Here is a 16,299-nt window from a genome sequence, read left to right as displayed (position 1 = left end):
AAAGATTTATTCATTTTATTACAGTCAGATATACACAGAGGAGGAGAGACAGAGAGGAAGATCTTCCGTCCGATGATTCACTCCCCAAGTGAGCCGCAACGGCCAGTGCACGCCAATCCGAAGCCGGGAACCTGGAACCTCCACGCGGGTGCAGGGTCCCAATGCATTAGGCCGTCCTCGACTGCTTTCCCAGGCCACAAGCAGGGAGCTGGACGGGAAGTGGAGCTGCCGGGATTAGAACCGGCGCCCATATGGGATCCCGGGGCTTTCAAGGCGAGGACTTTAGCCGCTAGGCCACACTGCCGGGCCCATGGAAGACCTTTTATTGGTAAAGATGACAAAGATGAAAATATAGCTCTTGGATATTTAAAAAATTTTGCTTTCATTTAAGGGAAGATGTATCTTTAATCTGTTTTTCAAGTTCTGCATTGTATATATTTGTGATATAAAGAAGCAGAAAATACGCACATGAGCTTTAGGATACAACTACATCTTCACATATTTACTTACATATTTAGACAACTACATATTTGTATCTATGGTTTTTTGCCCAATGACTTATATATTTAAAAAGGAAACAAAGAAAATGCCAATGGCTCACCCCAATGCCTGTGCAACTTAACAGCAAGGCGTGCAAGTCAAGAACGGGGTCAACATTTGCCAGGCAGTTAGAGACCTGCCTAGGTGGAGGACACGCCAGACTGCAGGGCCTAGCATCCTGCCCTCCTCTGCTGCTCACCCCAGATCCCTGCTAATGCACACCCCAGGGATAGCAACTTCAAGCTCAGCTACTCAGTTGCAGCCATACATGTCCACGGACCTGGACCAAGCTCAACACTCGTAGCTTCTGGTTGCTGTAGCCCCAGCTCTTAGAGGAATCTGGGGAGTTAGACAGGCTCAAAGACCTCTGACACTCTCTCTGTGTCCTTCTGCCTTTCAACTGGGTAACAACAAAGCCACAAGAATTCTGCAACAAAAAAGAAGAAGAATGTGTAATGGCAAAGAAATACACATCTTGAACCTCACATGCTGTAAGAACTGCCAGGAAATCAATCTGGAATGAATAAATACACACACACACACACACACACACAACATATACTTAAGACATATATTTATTTATATTTACGAAAAGTTTAAGGGCGCAATCATGTAACAAAAACAATAAAAACAAAATGCTAAAAGGAGGGAAAACCCCCCAAAGATATTTTCCTTTTTTTCTGAAACTAATTTCAACACATAGGATGGTAAAGGCAAAGTCATTTAAATCATTTCCTTAGTAATACAAGTAATATTTAAATAGATTTAATAGTGCTGCTCCAAACCAATGAATTATGGGTTTAAAACCTATTAAAATGTAATGTTTTTTTCCTGAGCTGAGAGGAGAGAGATTTAAATCCACTGAATTTTAATATTTCAGCTTGAGCTGCAGGAGGTAGAGAAAGTCCAAATGAACTATTCCATCAGCACCATTCAAGCATGAACATTTTAATCAGTTTTACTTCCTTGGAGTTCTCTAACACAGTTTACGCTGTCATTCTGAAAGCACTTAACACAGAGAGTGTGAAAAACCACCAAGGCTTGTTATTGCCTTCACAATTGATGGCAAATAATTTTGCAGACTTCCTATCATTAAAATGTCACTGCTAAAAATTGAGGTTCAGCATTTCTAGTGCTAAACTGCTTTTTTCCGACGACACCATGCCATACCTGCTCTTAAAGGTTTTAAATGCATACATTTCTAGCATTTCTTTCTCTTAAAAGAGAGGTTTAAAAAGAGGAGGGGGTGTTTCCAAAGAAACCACATCTTCTATTTTTATAAGCCGAACATATCCTTTTTCAAGGTTCATACTAACAAAACTTTTTTAATGCTCTTTTTTTTTTTTTTTGGTTGAAATTCTTAGGAGGTTCCAAGTCAGCCTCCTTTATGAGGCAAAACCACACTCACACAGCATGCTCTGATTATATAGTGTAATGGATTGAAAAGCATTTTAAGATAGTCAGATGACTCAATAACACAGGAAATGAAAACATCTTTTCTAATTAGATCATATTACTGATTTTAAAACTACAATTTGTGTGTTGTTCCAACAATGTGATCTCCCAGAGATTCTAATTTTAAAAGCCAGTAGCTAGTAGGACACATGACAAGATCCAACTGGATACATAACACTCCCCTAGCCCATCCAAGAGAACTCAGGGAGAGCCTGGAGGAAGCCTGAAGCACCACCAATTCAAAACAAAATACAAAATACTAATCACAAAGAAGCACACAGAAATTTTCCTGGTTTTCTTCCTTATAAATAAAAGATAAATGATATTTAACTTATTTCAATCTATCAACAGTTTTAAACTGAACATGACCTGTGAAAGAAATCATTATAACTGTGTTTCATTCCATTAAACACACTGGCTTACTGTCGAGAGAACAGCCTCCTCTCTAGGGTTCAGGCTCACTTCAGCATTCTGTATTTCAACTGCACGGATCACTGGTTTGGCTCATTTACCAATGAAGGTAGAATAATATTGCAGAGTTAAAAAGGTGCTTTATCAGATTTCATTAAATCTGGGAACATTTGCTCTTGTCTGGATGGGTGTGCATACATATAAAACAGATACATATGTAGTGATAAATCAATGAAGACCTGCAGGGCTTAGTTGAGTCTGCCTGGAGAGAAGGAAAACTGCCGTTCCCTCAACACACAAAGTCACTGCCAACTGCATGCTAAAACCAAGTAACAAAAGCAGCAGACCCCTCATCATTCTGGGTAGCAGGTCAACATAACACCACCTCACAACACAGCCACGCTCAAGGGAGCACAGAGTGGCAAATGTGTTCAAAATGTCACATTGCTAAATCTCGGAGAGCTGCACACAAGGTGCCACCCACAAGCTGAAAAGGACCAAGAGAATCTTAACAGCAGAAAAACATCAAGCGAGTTTATAACTGGGTTCCTTCCCTAAAACCACCAGGATTGTTTTTCCATTTCTGCAATCTATGACTACTTTTTCTGCTCAGATACAAACAGATTGGAACTCCCACCAGATCAGCAACTGTAACACACGCTGCTTTGATAGCATACAGCTCTGAACATGTTCTCTGCAGAAGTTTCCAGATCACAAAATTAAATTAGTTTTTATTTTAATAATTAAATCTCTATATACAACAAGTCTGTCAGCAGCCTGGCTACAATCTAGTAAATCATTATTCTCCTGAGAAAAGGCAAGCTGCCATCTTTTTGCAAACAAACCATGTAAAAGTAACAGTATTTAACATGTACTTGCTATCACGAAGGGAAGGGAATTTGCTCTCATTGTGTATCTTCTCTCATATTTTTAAACAACCAATTCAAAACAATGTCTTTGATTTAGTTTCAACTCTCTGCAATCATTAAAACACTCAGCAAGGAAGCAAAGCATCCTGTTTTCTCTCAATTGGGCCCATGGTTGGATGGCTTATCTACATTTTGGCCATTTATACAAATGAGAAACATAACACTACACTAGAAATGGCACAGAAAACTCTCACGAGGCGTCACAGTGCACATGCCCTCTCAGTGGTCTGCCCATTCTTTCTTGTAGGAGACTAGCTAACAAAAATATAACATGGTCCAAGCTAAAGGAAAAAAGACATATGTATTCACAGGCAAGCGCAAGAACACATACATAACTTCTCTACAATTAAAACTTCTGGACTTTCTTAAAGCATTTTATACTTTTTTTTTTTTTAGTTGCAGGAACAGAAACGAATTGCAAATCGTTTTACTACCCCCACCCAATAAGAATCGTAAAACAAATGTTATTCATGACACTATGCGCCTTGTTCTTACTCTACTTTCCAAAGTGTACCAGGGCAAGAGACAAGGGTTACTCTTTCTTATTTATTACGTCTGCTATTTCCTCATTACTTCCAGTTCTTCCTGTGGTCCTAAGGATGCACAAGCAGGGCTCCAAAGAGCCCACTAAGAACCAAGCTACAATCACACTGCTGCACCCTCACCACAGCTAAGATCCCAGAGTTCTGATTTCCTTGTTAAAAGACAGAGGCATAATTGAAGCAGTATCTTCACTTCAGACTGATTATCAGGCGACCCTTATCCACATCTTCACTCAGCAATTTGAATTTTAATGAAAGTAAATGGAATAATTAGCATTTCAAAGTATGTTTGATACACTGAGGGGGGAAAAGGAGAAAAGACTTTTGTGTATAACATATACACAAAAGAAAGTGTTTGGGAGGGGGCAGAAAGGGGAAAGTAAGTACAGTAGTGCCTCCATTAAAATCACGCAAGAACTGGGGAGAGGAGACTGCGTTCTTTAAAGCTACACTTTCTCATGTTTATTATTATCTCTATGTCTTTCAGAATTACTTGTTACTGGTTCATCTGAGATGGCAAGAGACTGTAAGTGGAATTGAAGGAACCGCTCTAACCCATGAATACCACAGGATTCCCACGCAATGCCAAGGCCACTACTGCCAGGAAGTATTTTCCAGCAGGTCCACAGTTTTTCAAAAAAGTACAGTTCATCTATTATTTCTACTACAAGTGGACATTAGCCCAAAAGAATCGCTCATCACAGAGTAAGAAGACTAAGTAGCAGGAGACAGGAAAACACACACATTGCCAGAAGTGATACTGAGATACACCCATAAAACCTTCGGCAAGTGCGTGTGTGTATGCTTTCCGGTCTAGGTTAGTGATGTCAGTCTAGAAGTCGAGTGCAAAGAAAAGAAACAGTGTGACAACTACGCATTCTCCTTAATGCAGAGTCTTTAGGAATGCATCAACTTGAACAGGTAAGAATGGTCTCTGCTTGGGAAGCGGCTATCAGATTCCACAGGAGGCGAAACCAATGTACTTAAGTTCCCCTTGTGGTCATCTGTTGCTTTCTGCCTCTTGGATGGAATACAATCGAAAAGAGAAAAGTGAGAGATCGGACGACAAACACTAAGATGAGAGCTCAAATGGAAAGGCCACGTACCCCAATGATGGCGTTCAGTTCTGCCATGGTCACCTGCTTGGCCCGTTCCACAGCCTGCACCACTTGTTGCTGGTGCTATAAATGAAGATCAAAAACAGAATACAATTATTTGTTTTCTACTCAATTAAGAATAGCTTCTCCTAACATGTCCGCTAACTTCAATTACATGCAAAACAGCACTTGAGGGGTCTCCAGATTTCCAACCACAAGCCCCAGATGGTGGCTGACTACATTTCTAGGGTATGTGAGTCTACAATGCCCAGGGTGATTAGGTACCCAAATGCAGGCAGTGTCTCTGTGCCCTCGGGAAGGATGCTCCCCTAAAACTCATAAACAGCTTGAAGGTCAGTGGTGTATTTGACAAAACAGCTTCCCCTGGCATTAACAAAACCTAACACCTCCCCCTCCAGCTTCTTCATACCTCCTTTTACTTTGCTATCTACATAAAGATTTCTGAAATAATCTTCTATTAATGATAATTGCAAAAGGACATACAGAATTTCATGTTTTAAGTTCTTCTAGAAACAAACAAAATGTGTTCAGGTTTTAATCTGTCATGAAGAGCTGCATATTAAAAGATTAAAAAAAAAACTGCGACTCAAGTTTAAGGACAGGCATTTCTTTTAAATGACATAGAAAAACTAAAACCTCTAAATTTAAGTTGTATTTCTTTAGAAAAACCAGGATGGACAGCCTAGAAAAACACCTCCACCCTTGTTTCAGTTCTGAAGAGAATGAGCGTGAATTGGTATTAGTAATGTTTGTGTTACTGGAAGCACTAATGAGCACACACGCCAGCCCAGGGGCACTCACTCAAACCTGGACAGAGGTAAGTACAAGCTCCACGTACAAGAACCACCAAAATGCAAACACATTTCCCAACTAAAGACATTTGAACACCCTAGTACCTACAGACTAAAACTGGGTTGAAAACAGCTCTCTTTGGGATTCTTTCAACTGTTTAGTGAATGAAGAAGCAAAGGGACTGTGTTAGGAAACAAACACTCCTTTGTGTGCATCAAGAGTCTGTTTTGACTGATCTCTGCTGAGAAATTTAACTTTCTTAACTTTCTGGACGTGAGTATGAAACTCAACTATCAGACCGCTTAATATATACCAACAGCTGTCAAATCACACAGAATTCCTCTTGAACCACCTTGGTCTCCAATCCCCATCAGGTAAATACAATTTCGAAAATTAACTGAAGTAACCATGAATTCCACTTCGCACCTAAGGAGTGGGGAGGTGATGTGAGAAAGGAAGCTGCCTTATTTTTCACCATTGGTTGCCTAAACATGTAGTCTGTGTCTACTAACAGAAAAAATGTCAAATTTCAAATCACTGCATTTTATAGCAGATTCAGCACCAAACATCACACTGTACATTCTTTCAAACTGTAAGATTTTCAGTCTGAAAATCAGGGCTGAAAAAGTGATTCCAAAGTCTTTATATAATTGCTTGTGTCCATTCTCTCATTTTAAAATTCATTATTTCCCAAAGCAAAACAATTTCTCCCTTCCTTGGGAAAAAGTAAAACTCCGGTGAGATTCTGAAGCTGTAGAAGGAATAGAAAGGCACACCAGATAAAGTAGCCAATGAGATGAACTTGAGCTTTCCCTAAAAGCCCCATATCAACAGATGTAGGGCATCTTCTATGTGTTAAACACAAAATTCACATTCAGATTTAAGGCAACCCACTTCTCAGGGTAACAAGAACTGTAAGTACTGGAAACACAGAAAGACAGCCTGCACAACCCAGGATGCAATTAACCCCCAAAGTGAGACCATGGGCAGATAATTTTACAGGATTTTCCACCTTTTACTTTTTGGCATTCAACTAGGACCACTCAAAAACTTCTAAGAATCAAACAATGGACCAGATATTCACACATCCAAAGAGCATGTCAGCCACTTGTGCGTTCAGTGTTAAGTTTTTAACTTTTACTCTTCCATCTCTCTATACTGAAACAGCTCCATATCACTAAACTAATATGTACTTTATATTAAGTATGCAAAGGACAGTTCCATGAGAGAGATACTTAAGGCCTCTCTACCATGAAAAACTTCTTGCTTCATAAACTTGATACCAATTGTTAGAACTGGCAAAGGTGTCTTAGGGAATGGAGATATTTTTTCAGTATGGATTAAAAATCAAGTGCATTTTCGGAGAAAACCACACACACACACACACAACCCACTGAGCCATAACTGATGAAGCACCCCTAAAGAAACCAGCTAGAAGCTGAAATCCCAAAAGCAGTCATGATTCAGGTCCTCCTTTAGGATGGCAAACAACGGCCACTGGCTAACACAGTATAAATCTTGCCTGCAATGCAGAATCTGACTTCCCAGTTGCTGCTTACAGCCTGTGAATCAATGCTGGCTATGGACCTTCTGAACAGAAGCTCCTTAAGGCAAACAAGGCTCCCACCCTCTAAAGCACCAGAAGAGCCTTGACGCTAGCTGTTCATTGAGCTCCACAGGAATATCACACCACAGACCAAGGGCGTGAAGATGAAAACTCAGGCAGAAGGGGCCACAGATCACAAACGAGAAAAGTGGACAGATGAAGCAGTGGCCCCAAGTACTCCTGTGAACTGACCCAGGAGGCATACTTTCCTGCCGGCTTTGCTGACTCAGGAAGTCCAGCAAGTGGTTCACAGCTTCTCAGAAGCCTGAGAGTTCTCCCATTGTGCCTGCCCTTTCTTCCCCTTTTCTTCTCCCTCCCCATTTGTCCTCTCCCACTCCACCCTCATCTCATTTCCTTTCCCACTTCCTGCCACTACAACCCCAAGTGCTGACAGCCACTCTGACCCAGTCAATCTGCAGAAGGCAACAGTCCTATTGGTCTCCGCTTGCTCAAGCCGCACGCACAGATATGGACTCCTGGTTCGAACGTGCCCCTGGCACCAGCATAGAAAACTGCCACTGAGGATGTGTTAATAAACCAAGGGGACAAGGGGAACTCCAACTGGGATTTGAAAGACACACACACACAAAAAAATCTCCACATTATTTGTGATTTATAGTTTTCTTTATAAATTCTAGAAAGAAAAAAAATTGTGATGATGGCTACACAATTCTGCTTTGAATTTAATGAAAATCATTGACTATACATTCACAATGAATGAATTTTACATTATGTAAATATCTCAATAAAATCAACTTTAGAAAATTATTGATATAAGAGATGCAGCACAAGTGGGGGGGAATGCAAGTGAAAGAGAATTTGTACATCAAATCTCTTGCCCACATCCATCATCATATAATTATTTTTCAAACTCATTCAGAAAAAAACATTTAAGTGCTTGCTTTTGCCAAGAGAGATTAAAAGCAATTTAAGCTTATGGTAAGTCCCAGAAAGTCTGCTGAGCAATGGGCCTCAGGAGATCACTAAACACCTGTTACAGGAGGTATCCACTACATGTCGCAGCAGGGTTCACGGCAACAATGCCGGCCAAGCCAAAACAACAGAGACGGTATTGCTAATCATGGACAGTAACATAAGCCTCTACATTACAACTCAGAATTTTCAAAAAATATTCCCATCCTGATAAGGTTAGCAAGGGCAGAAAGAAAGACTCGGATAATGTTCTCACCATGCAGACCTTGACCGCTCCAGCACACTAAGATGCAAGAGGAATACATGCCTGTGTGTCAGGACTCACACACCTGGGGCAGCTCTTGGACCAGAACACAAAACACAGGACAGCTCAGAGCAGGGAACTGCCTGCACACTTCCTAGGCTACGAGCAAAACCCCTCACACCCTTTTTAAAATTCATTTGAATATTTGTTTAGAAACCAGTGTCCTGCAACTTCTGATCCAGTTCCCTGAGAAGGCATAAAAAAAAATGGCCCAAGCACTTGGAGCGCAGCCACCCAGGCATGCTGGAAGCCTGGATGAAGCTCTTGGTGCCTGGTTTTGGCCTGGCCTGGCCCAGCCTTTAACAAGCAGAGTGACAGACAATCTCTCTCGAATCCCTCTCTTCCTCTCTGTGTGCCTCTTGCTATCAAACAAATAAATAAAAAACAAACTTTTTCTTTAAAATATATATATTATCAAATGCACCTACCATACACCAGGCACTGTAATAGGCACTAAATTTGAGTAACAAAAACAAAGACAACTGCCCTTGGTCATACAGTTGCAATGAAGAAAAATGGCCTATGAATTAATAATGCCTGAAACTTTATAATTACAACTGCCAGATCATTTCCATGAGAAAATTACAGGATGTTCTGTGATCATTTATCAGGAAAACCTTTTCCTATACTCTGGATTAGGGGAAGAATCGCTAAGATGGCCTGACAAATTGGCAGGAGAAACTCATGCCAGGCAGCGAGAAGCGACTGGGCTGAGGTCCCTGAAGGGGAAAGCAGCCATGTGCCTGCACAGGAAGGAGGCAGAGCGGGAGACTCAGGCAGCGGTGGACTCTGTGAGGCCTTCCTCCCTAGGTGAGATACACACATGGAGAACCCTGAGCAGCTCACAACAGACCAACAAAGGCAGATGCATGAAGGCACCGGGAGTATTCTCAGGAACCATGTATCAGTAGGAAATGAAATCTGGCAAAGCGGGGGCAGCCACACTCTAAGGCGCTTTGCCTAACAGGCAAAAACAGTGGGACTTTAACTCAATAGGAAATGAGACATTATGAAATATTTTCAAGCAGCTGAGTACTGTCAGCTCTGCATTTAAATGAGATGGACCTGGGGACAGCGAAAGAGCTGGGTAGCAAGTCTGCATGATAAAGCACAGAGAACAGTTCAAGCATCGCAGTATGCTAGGGTGAGATACCTGGGCCTGCACTCAGATCAGTCCTTGTCACAGGAACCCTTAGCCACATGCACATAAAGCCACGCACAGAAACTCAGAACTAGAAATAAGTTAGAGACCATGAAACCCAGATGCCAGAAGCACACAGGTTTCCAGCTGAGAGGACTTGAACAGAATTGCAATAGCAACTGCAGGTCAGAGGGACCCTCTGGTCAGTGGAGGACTCTCCTATGTCACACCCTGGCCAGCCCTCAGTCACTCTCTGATCACCTTCTGCAAAAAGACCTCACGACCTCGTAGACAAGCTGTGTCCATTCTAGGACAATGAACATCAGCACCCGTTAAAAGCACACCTGCCCACTTCTTCCCACTGGACCCGGTTCTGTCTTTAAACCCTCCTCCACAGACCTGGCACTTGAAGAACTTGGAAATGATGTCACGTACATCTTCAATTTTCCTTCTTCAAGTTAAACATGTCACGAAACAACTTTTTGGTGTTACTGGCCACTCACCCTCCTGGCTACTCTAATGATGTATTCCATGTGACTAGAGTGCTACTAATACTCCAGGCATGGCCAAGTACAAAGTGTCATTCTAGGTCTGACAACTCAGGCTAACATCCCACTGTGCCTTTTACTGACACACTTCAACTTTAAATTTAACCCAAACTCTCTAAGTTAGTCTTTCCCAAGCAGTATCCCAAGAAATGTTAGTCCTACAAGGAATCTGACATTACTTAGCAAACAAAAACCTACACAGATCCAATCCAGCAAACACCTGGTAAGCTGCAGGGCTCCTGCTCACAAGTTACGCAGAGCTTCTCACAGTTCTCCAGGTACCCCTTTGCTGTTGTTCTGTCCTCTACTATTTCCTGGAATGTGTCCTCTCTGCTTCATTTTGATTAAATGTTTCTCCGTCCGTTTAAATGTGTCCTTACCCTCCATCCTTACCCTATTCCGCCATCTTGATTCTCATGCAGAGCTTCTTAGACGGTTCTGGAAGCAGGGACTAAAGCTCTAGAGCAATAAACTTCAGGAAATGCTGCACCAGTCTTCCTCGTACTGACCCAGCAACCTCACCTTTTCCACTCACATCGGGAAACAACGCATCCTTCAGTCCAGAGCTGTCCAGAACTTTCCTAAACATTGGAAATGTTCTGTGTCTGTGTCAACTGGGAGGCTACTAGCCAATGTGGGTAGACACTGAATGCTTAAATGGGGCTTCTGTCTCTAAGAAACTGAATTTTGAATTCTATTTAACTTTAATAATGTAAATCCAGTCACTAGTGATTCAGAAGACAGTCTACAGCAAGGTACTTTAAAGTTGAACAATAATCATAGTAATCCAATCACTACCTAACTGAAAGATAAAGAGTTTCTTAAATGCACATACAGTTGTTCAGATATAAGAGCTGCCATTATTGTCTCTAGATAGAGGCCCACATTTAAACCCACAGAGAAAAAACCTCAAATTTCTGAGAATTTTTCATTCACTTTCTAAGATCAAACAGGTCATAATGGTACCCATTGGACCTTGTCAAAAATTCAACCATCACCAAAATTGTGGTTATCAAGATCAACTAAATCAGTCAACCCGTGGAACATGAGACAGAATTATGTTCTCCTATGGCCCACTCAGTATTATGGGACCCGATATTTGTAAGCTACTGTATCTAATGTGAAAATCAGATTCTAATACGAAAATCAGAAAAGTGGGCCAATTCCTCTGAAACCTCCATCCATGTGTTCAATCCACGTGTGAGACGTTCTCTCAATACGCAACACTGTCATAATACATCACCAGAACTGCCCAAATGGCCCCAGTTGGGAAGCAGACATGCCCTGCGTAAGCTGTTGGCACTTACTGAAGCGATCTTGGGGATGTCACTACATGCCTATCAGGGAATCTCTGCTGATTTCAGCCAGGCTGACCTACATCAAACCATGTCATCACAAGCCACTGACTCATTACATAGTTAACAAGCAGTAAGATGAGTTAACCTGGTGTCATTCCAAAGGTATAATACCGACACTAGTATATATAACCACCATATCCTCCTGATGCCCTCCCATAGGTACAATAAGTGGCTGATCACATTTTCACAACTTGCATTTCAAAATTATTTCATACATGCAAAATATGCTTCAGAGCAATTCAGTGCCACATTAACCCAGGAACACCTCAAAAATAGCATTTGAGAACTACCCATACCTCACAGTTTAACACCAAATTACAAGGATGAAACTTACAGCACATCCCAAGGAGAAATTCATCTATCATTTGATATGACTAGACAAACTTGGCATCTGTTGTGGTTGAAAATGAATGCCACACAGCTGGTTGTTGCGGCATATAGGGTAAAGCCATCACCCATGGTACCGGCATGCCATACGGGCATTGGTTCAAGTTTTAGCTGCTCCAACTCTGATCCAACAACCTGTTAATGCAACTGGGAAAACAGTGGAAGATGGCCCAAGTACTTAGGGCTCTGCTTCTCACACGGGAAACCCAAAAGCAGCTCCTGGCTCTGGCTTCAGACTGGGAGAGGTCTGTTGCTGTGGCCATTTAGAGAGTGAATCAACAGGTGGAAGATTCTCTCCCACCCATCACCATTTCTCCTTCTCTAACTCTGCCTTTCAAGTACGTAAATAAATCTTAAAAAAAAAAATGCCCTTTCTGGAAAGCAAAGAACAACCACAGACTTAATAACTGGAGCTGGAAAGCACTGGTCCTAACAAGTCCCTGCTGTTCTCTCACACTGCAGTAAGGTCTGCTTTTCAGACCACTTCAGGTATGGTTTACAAAGAGTCTAAAGCCCACGCCATCCAAATGGGCCCAGTTTAATGATGCAAAGCAATCCACCAGAGCTATTTTTCCTTAACTGTCTTAACATGCACTCTAAAGGTGACCTACTTTTCTTCCATGTTGTCTTGGAGAGGGATACTGTCAAAAACCTTAAGCCTGAGTATTCTGTTAGACCTGTCCTGCAACCGAGAGGTTTCTTCGAGAAGCTTGTGTCTTTCTTTCCAAAACACACATCCCTTCTCTTACACTTTGTTTTCAGGCACTCATTCAGGACTACATTTCGAGGTCACCCTTGTACCTGGGTGTGGCCAGGTAACCAGGTGCTGGCCATTGCAAAAGGGGCAAAAACGTGAGCATCTCCCACATTACACACTTTAAAGGAAAAGAACACGCCCATTCCATACTCCTTCCTGCCAAACGGTATAAGGTCCAATGACGGTAGGAATGATGAACATTTAGTACAGAAGGAACATCAGTTCACAAACCCTGATGCCAAATTAGCCTCAGTTGCTTCTATGCCAACCGCTATGAGACACACAGAGAGAATCTTTTACTTCGATTCAACCGCTGCTTTAAGACTTCTGCTCAAGCAACTAAATGTCCAGGTAGGCATTTCACACCTTCATTACTCCTCATATAGCAACATTAGAGTGCAGGCCTCCCTTTCTGCGGACCAGGAAACTGCAGCCCAGAAAAGCCGAGCCATATTGCTCAACAGAAGGCAGGAAGCGAGGCGCTGAGGGAAGAATCAGTCCTGGGTCTGCCTGACCCCGGGCTCTTATCACATTGCCACTTGCATAACACAGTTTTTCCAACGAACTCTGTTCCTTGTTATCGGAGCAACAAGTTTCTAAAAATACAACTGGACCCTGAGGAGAGATTTGCAGTTATAATGTAATAAAATGTTCACCTACTGACCTACAGCCTGTTAAAACTTCTCAAAGATCTTGGGAACGTCTTGTTGACTGCAGTGACACGTACCCTGCCTGTTTCAAAACTGTCCCCCTCACCAGGAAACATGAGTACAAAAAGCACAGCTGTCCTTCAGATCTGGCCCTCAGCTAAGTGGCTGACATTTAACACTTCATCTAAAAGGTTATGAAGAATACCAGCTTACCAACAATAGAAATTATCCCTTTCTTTTGAAAGTGAATCTGCATGGAGCAGCAGCCACAAGAGTGGCCAGGCCAAGCTAAGTTCCCAAAGACACTGCCAACCACTACTGTCAAGTCTTACCTCGAACTCTTCAACAAGTCCTTCCCCTTCCAGTGTTTTAAGACCTAAAAGACCCTACCAGGGAATTCAATTCCCCAGAAGTGCAACAAGAAAGGAGGGAGGGAAAATGGCATTCACTAGGCCAAACGCTTTACCTGTTAATCTACGTAACACACATCATACAGGTGGGATTAGTCTCTCCATTCTACAGGAACATTAAGGCTTAGAGGGGTCAACTTCCCCAATACAAAGCCGCTCAAAAGACGGAATTAAGTTCAATTCCAAAGCAGCAGAAACGCTGCCCGTCAGGGTCAAGAGTGATGTACAATTTTCAGTTCATGTCAGACTCTTCTTAGAAAAGACAGTCGTCTTCCTGAAATGTGAGGCAGACAAAGGGCCACCACTGGCACGTGGGAGGCAGGACAGCATCTGCTACAATTCTTGAACTTTCCTGAGGACCTTTAAGGATCTACAAGCTGTATCTTGATTGCCAAAGGGGCCGGGGGAAGGAGACACTGAGTTTTTCAGCTAGCTCTGTACCCTGGGCCCAACTTTAATTTATGCCTTTTTTTTTTAACTCAATAAGAAGGAAATTAGAGGAAGACAGCCAAAATGCAATGATTGCAAAGGGGAAGGAAAATCCGCTGATTCTCACAAAAAGAAAACTCAAGGGTTCTTTTTCACTACAGCTAATACTACAACTAGTCCACAGGAGGTTCTTACGTGCTAAGCTGTCCAAGTCTACTCCCGTATAACCTTAGAGTCCTCAGCCACGCTCCAAGCCACCATTACCCTCATTGTACAGACATCATTACCCTCATCGTACGGACATCATTACCCTCATCGTACGGACATCATCACCCTCATCGTATGGATGAGCAAACTGCGGCCTTGGGGAGGCAAGTATCTTCCACAGGTCACTCAGCTGACCCTAGCTGGAGTAAGCCACAAGCTCTGTAGACTCCATCCCAGCCTATTATGGAACCACCTGCTCAAGCTGATGGCCTCCAATGCTTCCTTCTAGCAAGGAGAGAAAACCAGGAGACAGCACAGTTTTTCTCCCCCTTACTCTTTACCTTCTGCAGAGGAAACAGAAGCGCGAGAAGGCGCAGCAGTCTCATCTACTCCTAAAAGCTAAATACTGGCAGGAAGCAAAGAGCAGCCGCACACACACAGGGACTCAGAAGCTGCCTTGAAATTCTGATATTGGGAATGCTGTGAAATTCCAAGAATTCGGCAATATCCTTTGTCTCCTGCTGAAGACCGTGGAACTAGCTGTGTGTGAGTGCAAGAGCAGATCACGAAAATATGCATGTGTTACAATTTTCTAAAGTTTTAGTAAAATCTGATAGAATTTTTTGCTGATTTTTTTTTTACTATAGACACACTAATCATGCACTTGAGCTACTTATTATTTTTTAAAGTCTTGCAGTTAAACCTACATTATTTAGTAGTTAGCATTCGGTGGTACATAATTTTTTTAAGCTTAGAAAGTACAGTAAACTAGATACAAGCAATATTAAGCTGGCACATTAGGGGGCTAAATTAAAAATACACTTCATCTAGATGCACATAAATTTACCTCTTGTTTGTGCTAGACGCCAAAAGCTTGACTTCAGTTGCTTCAAAATCCCTCCAAACATTGCCCTGTAGCTTACACACTGTAGTCACTGGGAAATAGTTTTGTTTTTCTCTAAATAGAAGCATTTAATTTTTAAATAAAAACATTTAAAATAAATTCTCGTGCTGCAGCTGCCATTCTGGCAGGGCGACTGTCACACCGAGAGCTGGTGTTAAAGGATCAGATTAAGAGCCTTCAGTCCTGGCACCGAGCGATGCTTGCAGCCATGCAAGAGTGATTTTCCATGCCTCTGAAGAGACAGGAAATGGAATTCATCTTCCTCTAATAAGCTGCCTCCTCCCTCCCTCCAGATTACAGTCCATCTGGCCTTAGGGAAGAAACAAGAACTCTGATCTCCCAGAACGGCCCCAAAGAGGAAACAAGGTGGGAAACATTCAGACAGAAAACATTAGAGAGTTCATGTTTGGATAGCAGGAAACATGGCCCACACGCTGAAGACAGAAACACATCTTAGGAATCTAAAGAGAAAAAAAAAAAAATCAAGCTAAGAAGAAGAAAAGATAAACACAGAATTAGGATTTTGGAAACCATAACATAAATCACCGTAAATGAATCAAGAAGTTTAATCAAGAAATATGAAAGTATTTTGGAAATATACAGTTAAGTGGCAAGCCAGCTTCCCGGCCTAGAGCAGAAGAAAGGGGCTGACCACATCTCCCCGTGGTTTTCCGAGACTGGGTACAACTTCTTTGGCCAATTAGTTCCAGTCTAGTCTTACTCAGCACCACTATCGTTACACATCCTGTTCCTCCTGGGCCAATGCACAGAAACAACATGTCATGTGGGAAAATGATGTGTTAGTAAATCAGCTCTGCCAACACCCTCCCCCCAAGACCTCCTTCCATTTCTGAACCCTAACCCATAGACACTGCAGA

The 16,299-nt window shown here is 42.1% G+C and overlaps 1 protein-coding gene across 8 annotated transcripts in view; it reads right to left on the bottom strand.

Annotated features, from left to right (window-relative positions):
* TLE4 (TLE family member 4, transcriptional corepressor) overlaps positions 1–16,299 on the bottom strand; it is a 128,522-nt gene that overhangs the window by 75,971 nt on the left and 36,252 nt on the right. For 4 of the 8 annotated variants that reach the window (XM_004591790.4, XM_004591789.4, XM_012928881.3 and 1 more), the window contains exon 6: positions 4,984–5,058. The exons of the other annotated variants lie outside the window; for them this stretch is intronic. In XM_004591790.4, coding sequence (XP_004591847.3) covers positions 4,984–5,058 — 75 coding nt within the window. The remainder of the gene's footprint in view (positions 1–4,983; positions 5,059–16,299) is intronic. 8 annotated transcript variants of the gene reach the window in all.

This window comes from Ochotona princeps, chromosome 31 (assembly GCF_030435755.1).
Source record: "Ochotona princeps isolate mOchPri1 chromosome 31, mOchPri1.hap1, whole genome shotgun sequence".
Classification (NCBI taxonomy): domain Eukaryota; kingdom Metazoa; phylum Chordata; class Mammalia; order Lagomorpha; family Ochotonidae; genus Ochotona; species Ochotona princeps.
The sequence above is the reverse complement of the archived record's forward strand: the minus strand, read 5'-3'. Positions and strand labels throughout refer to the sequence as shown.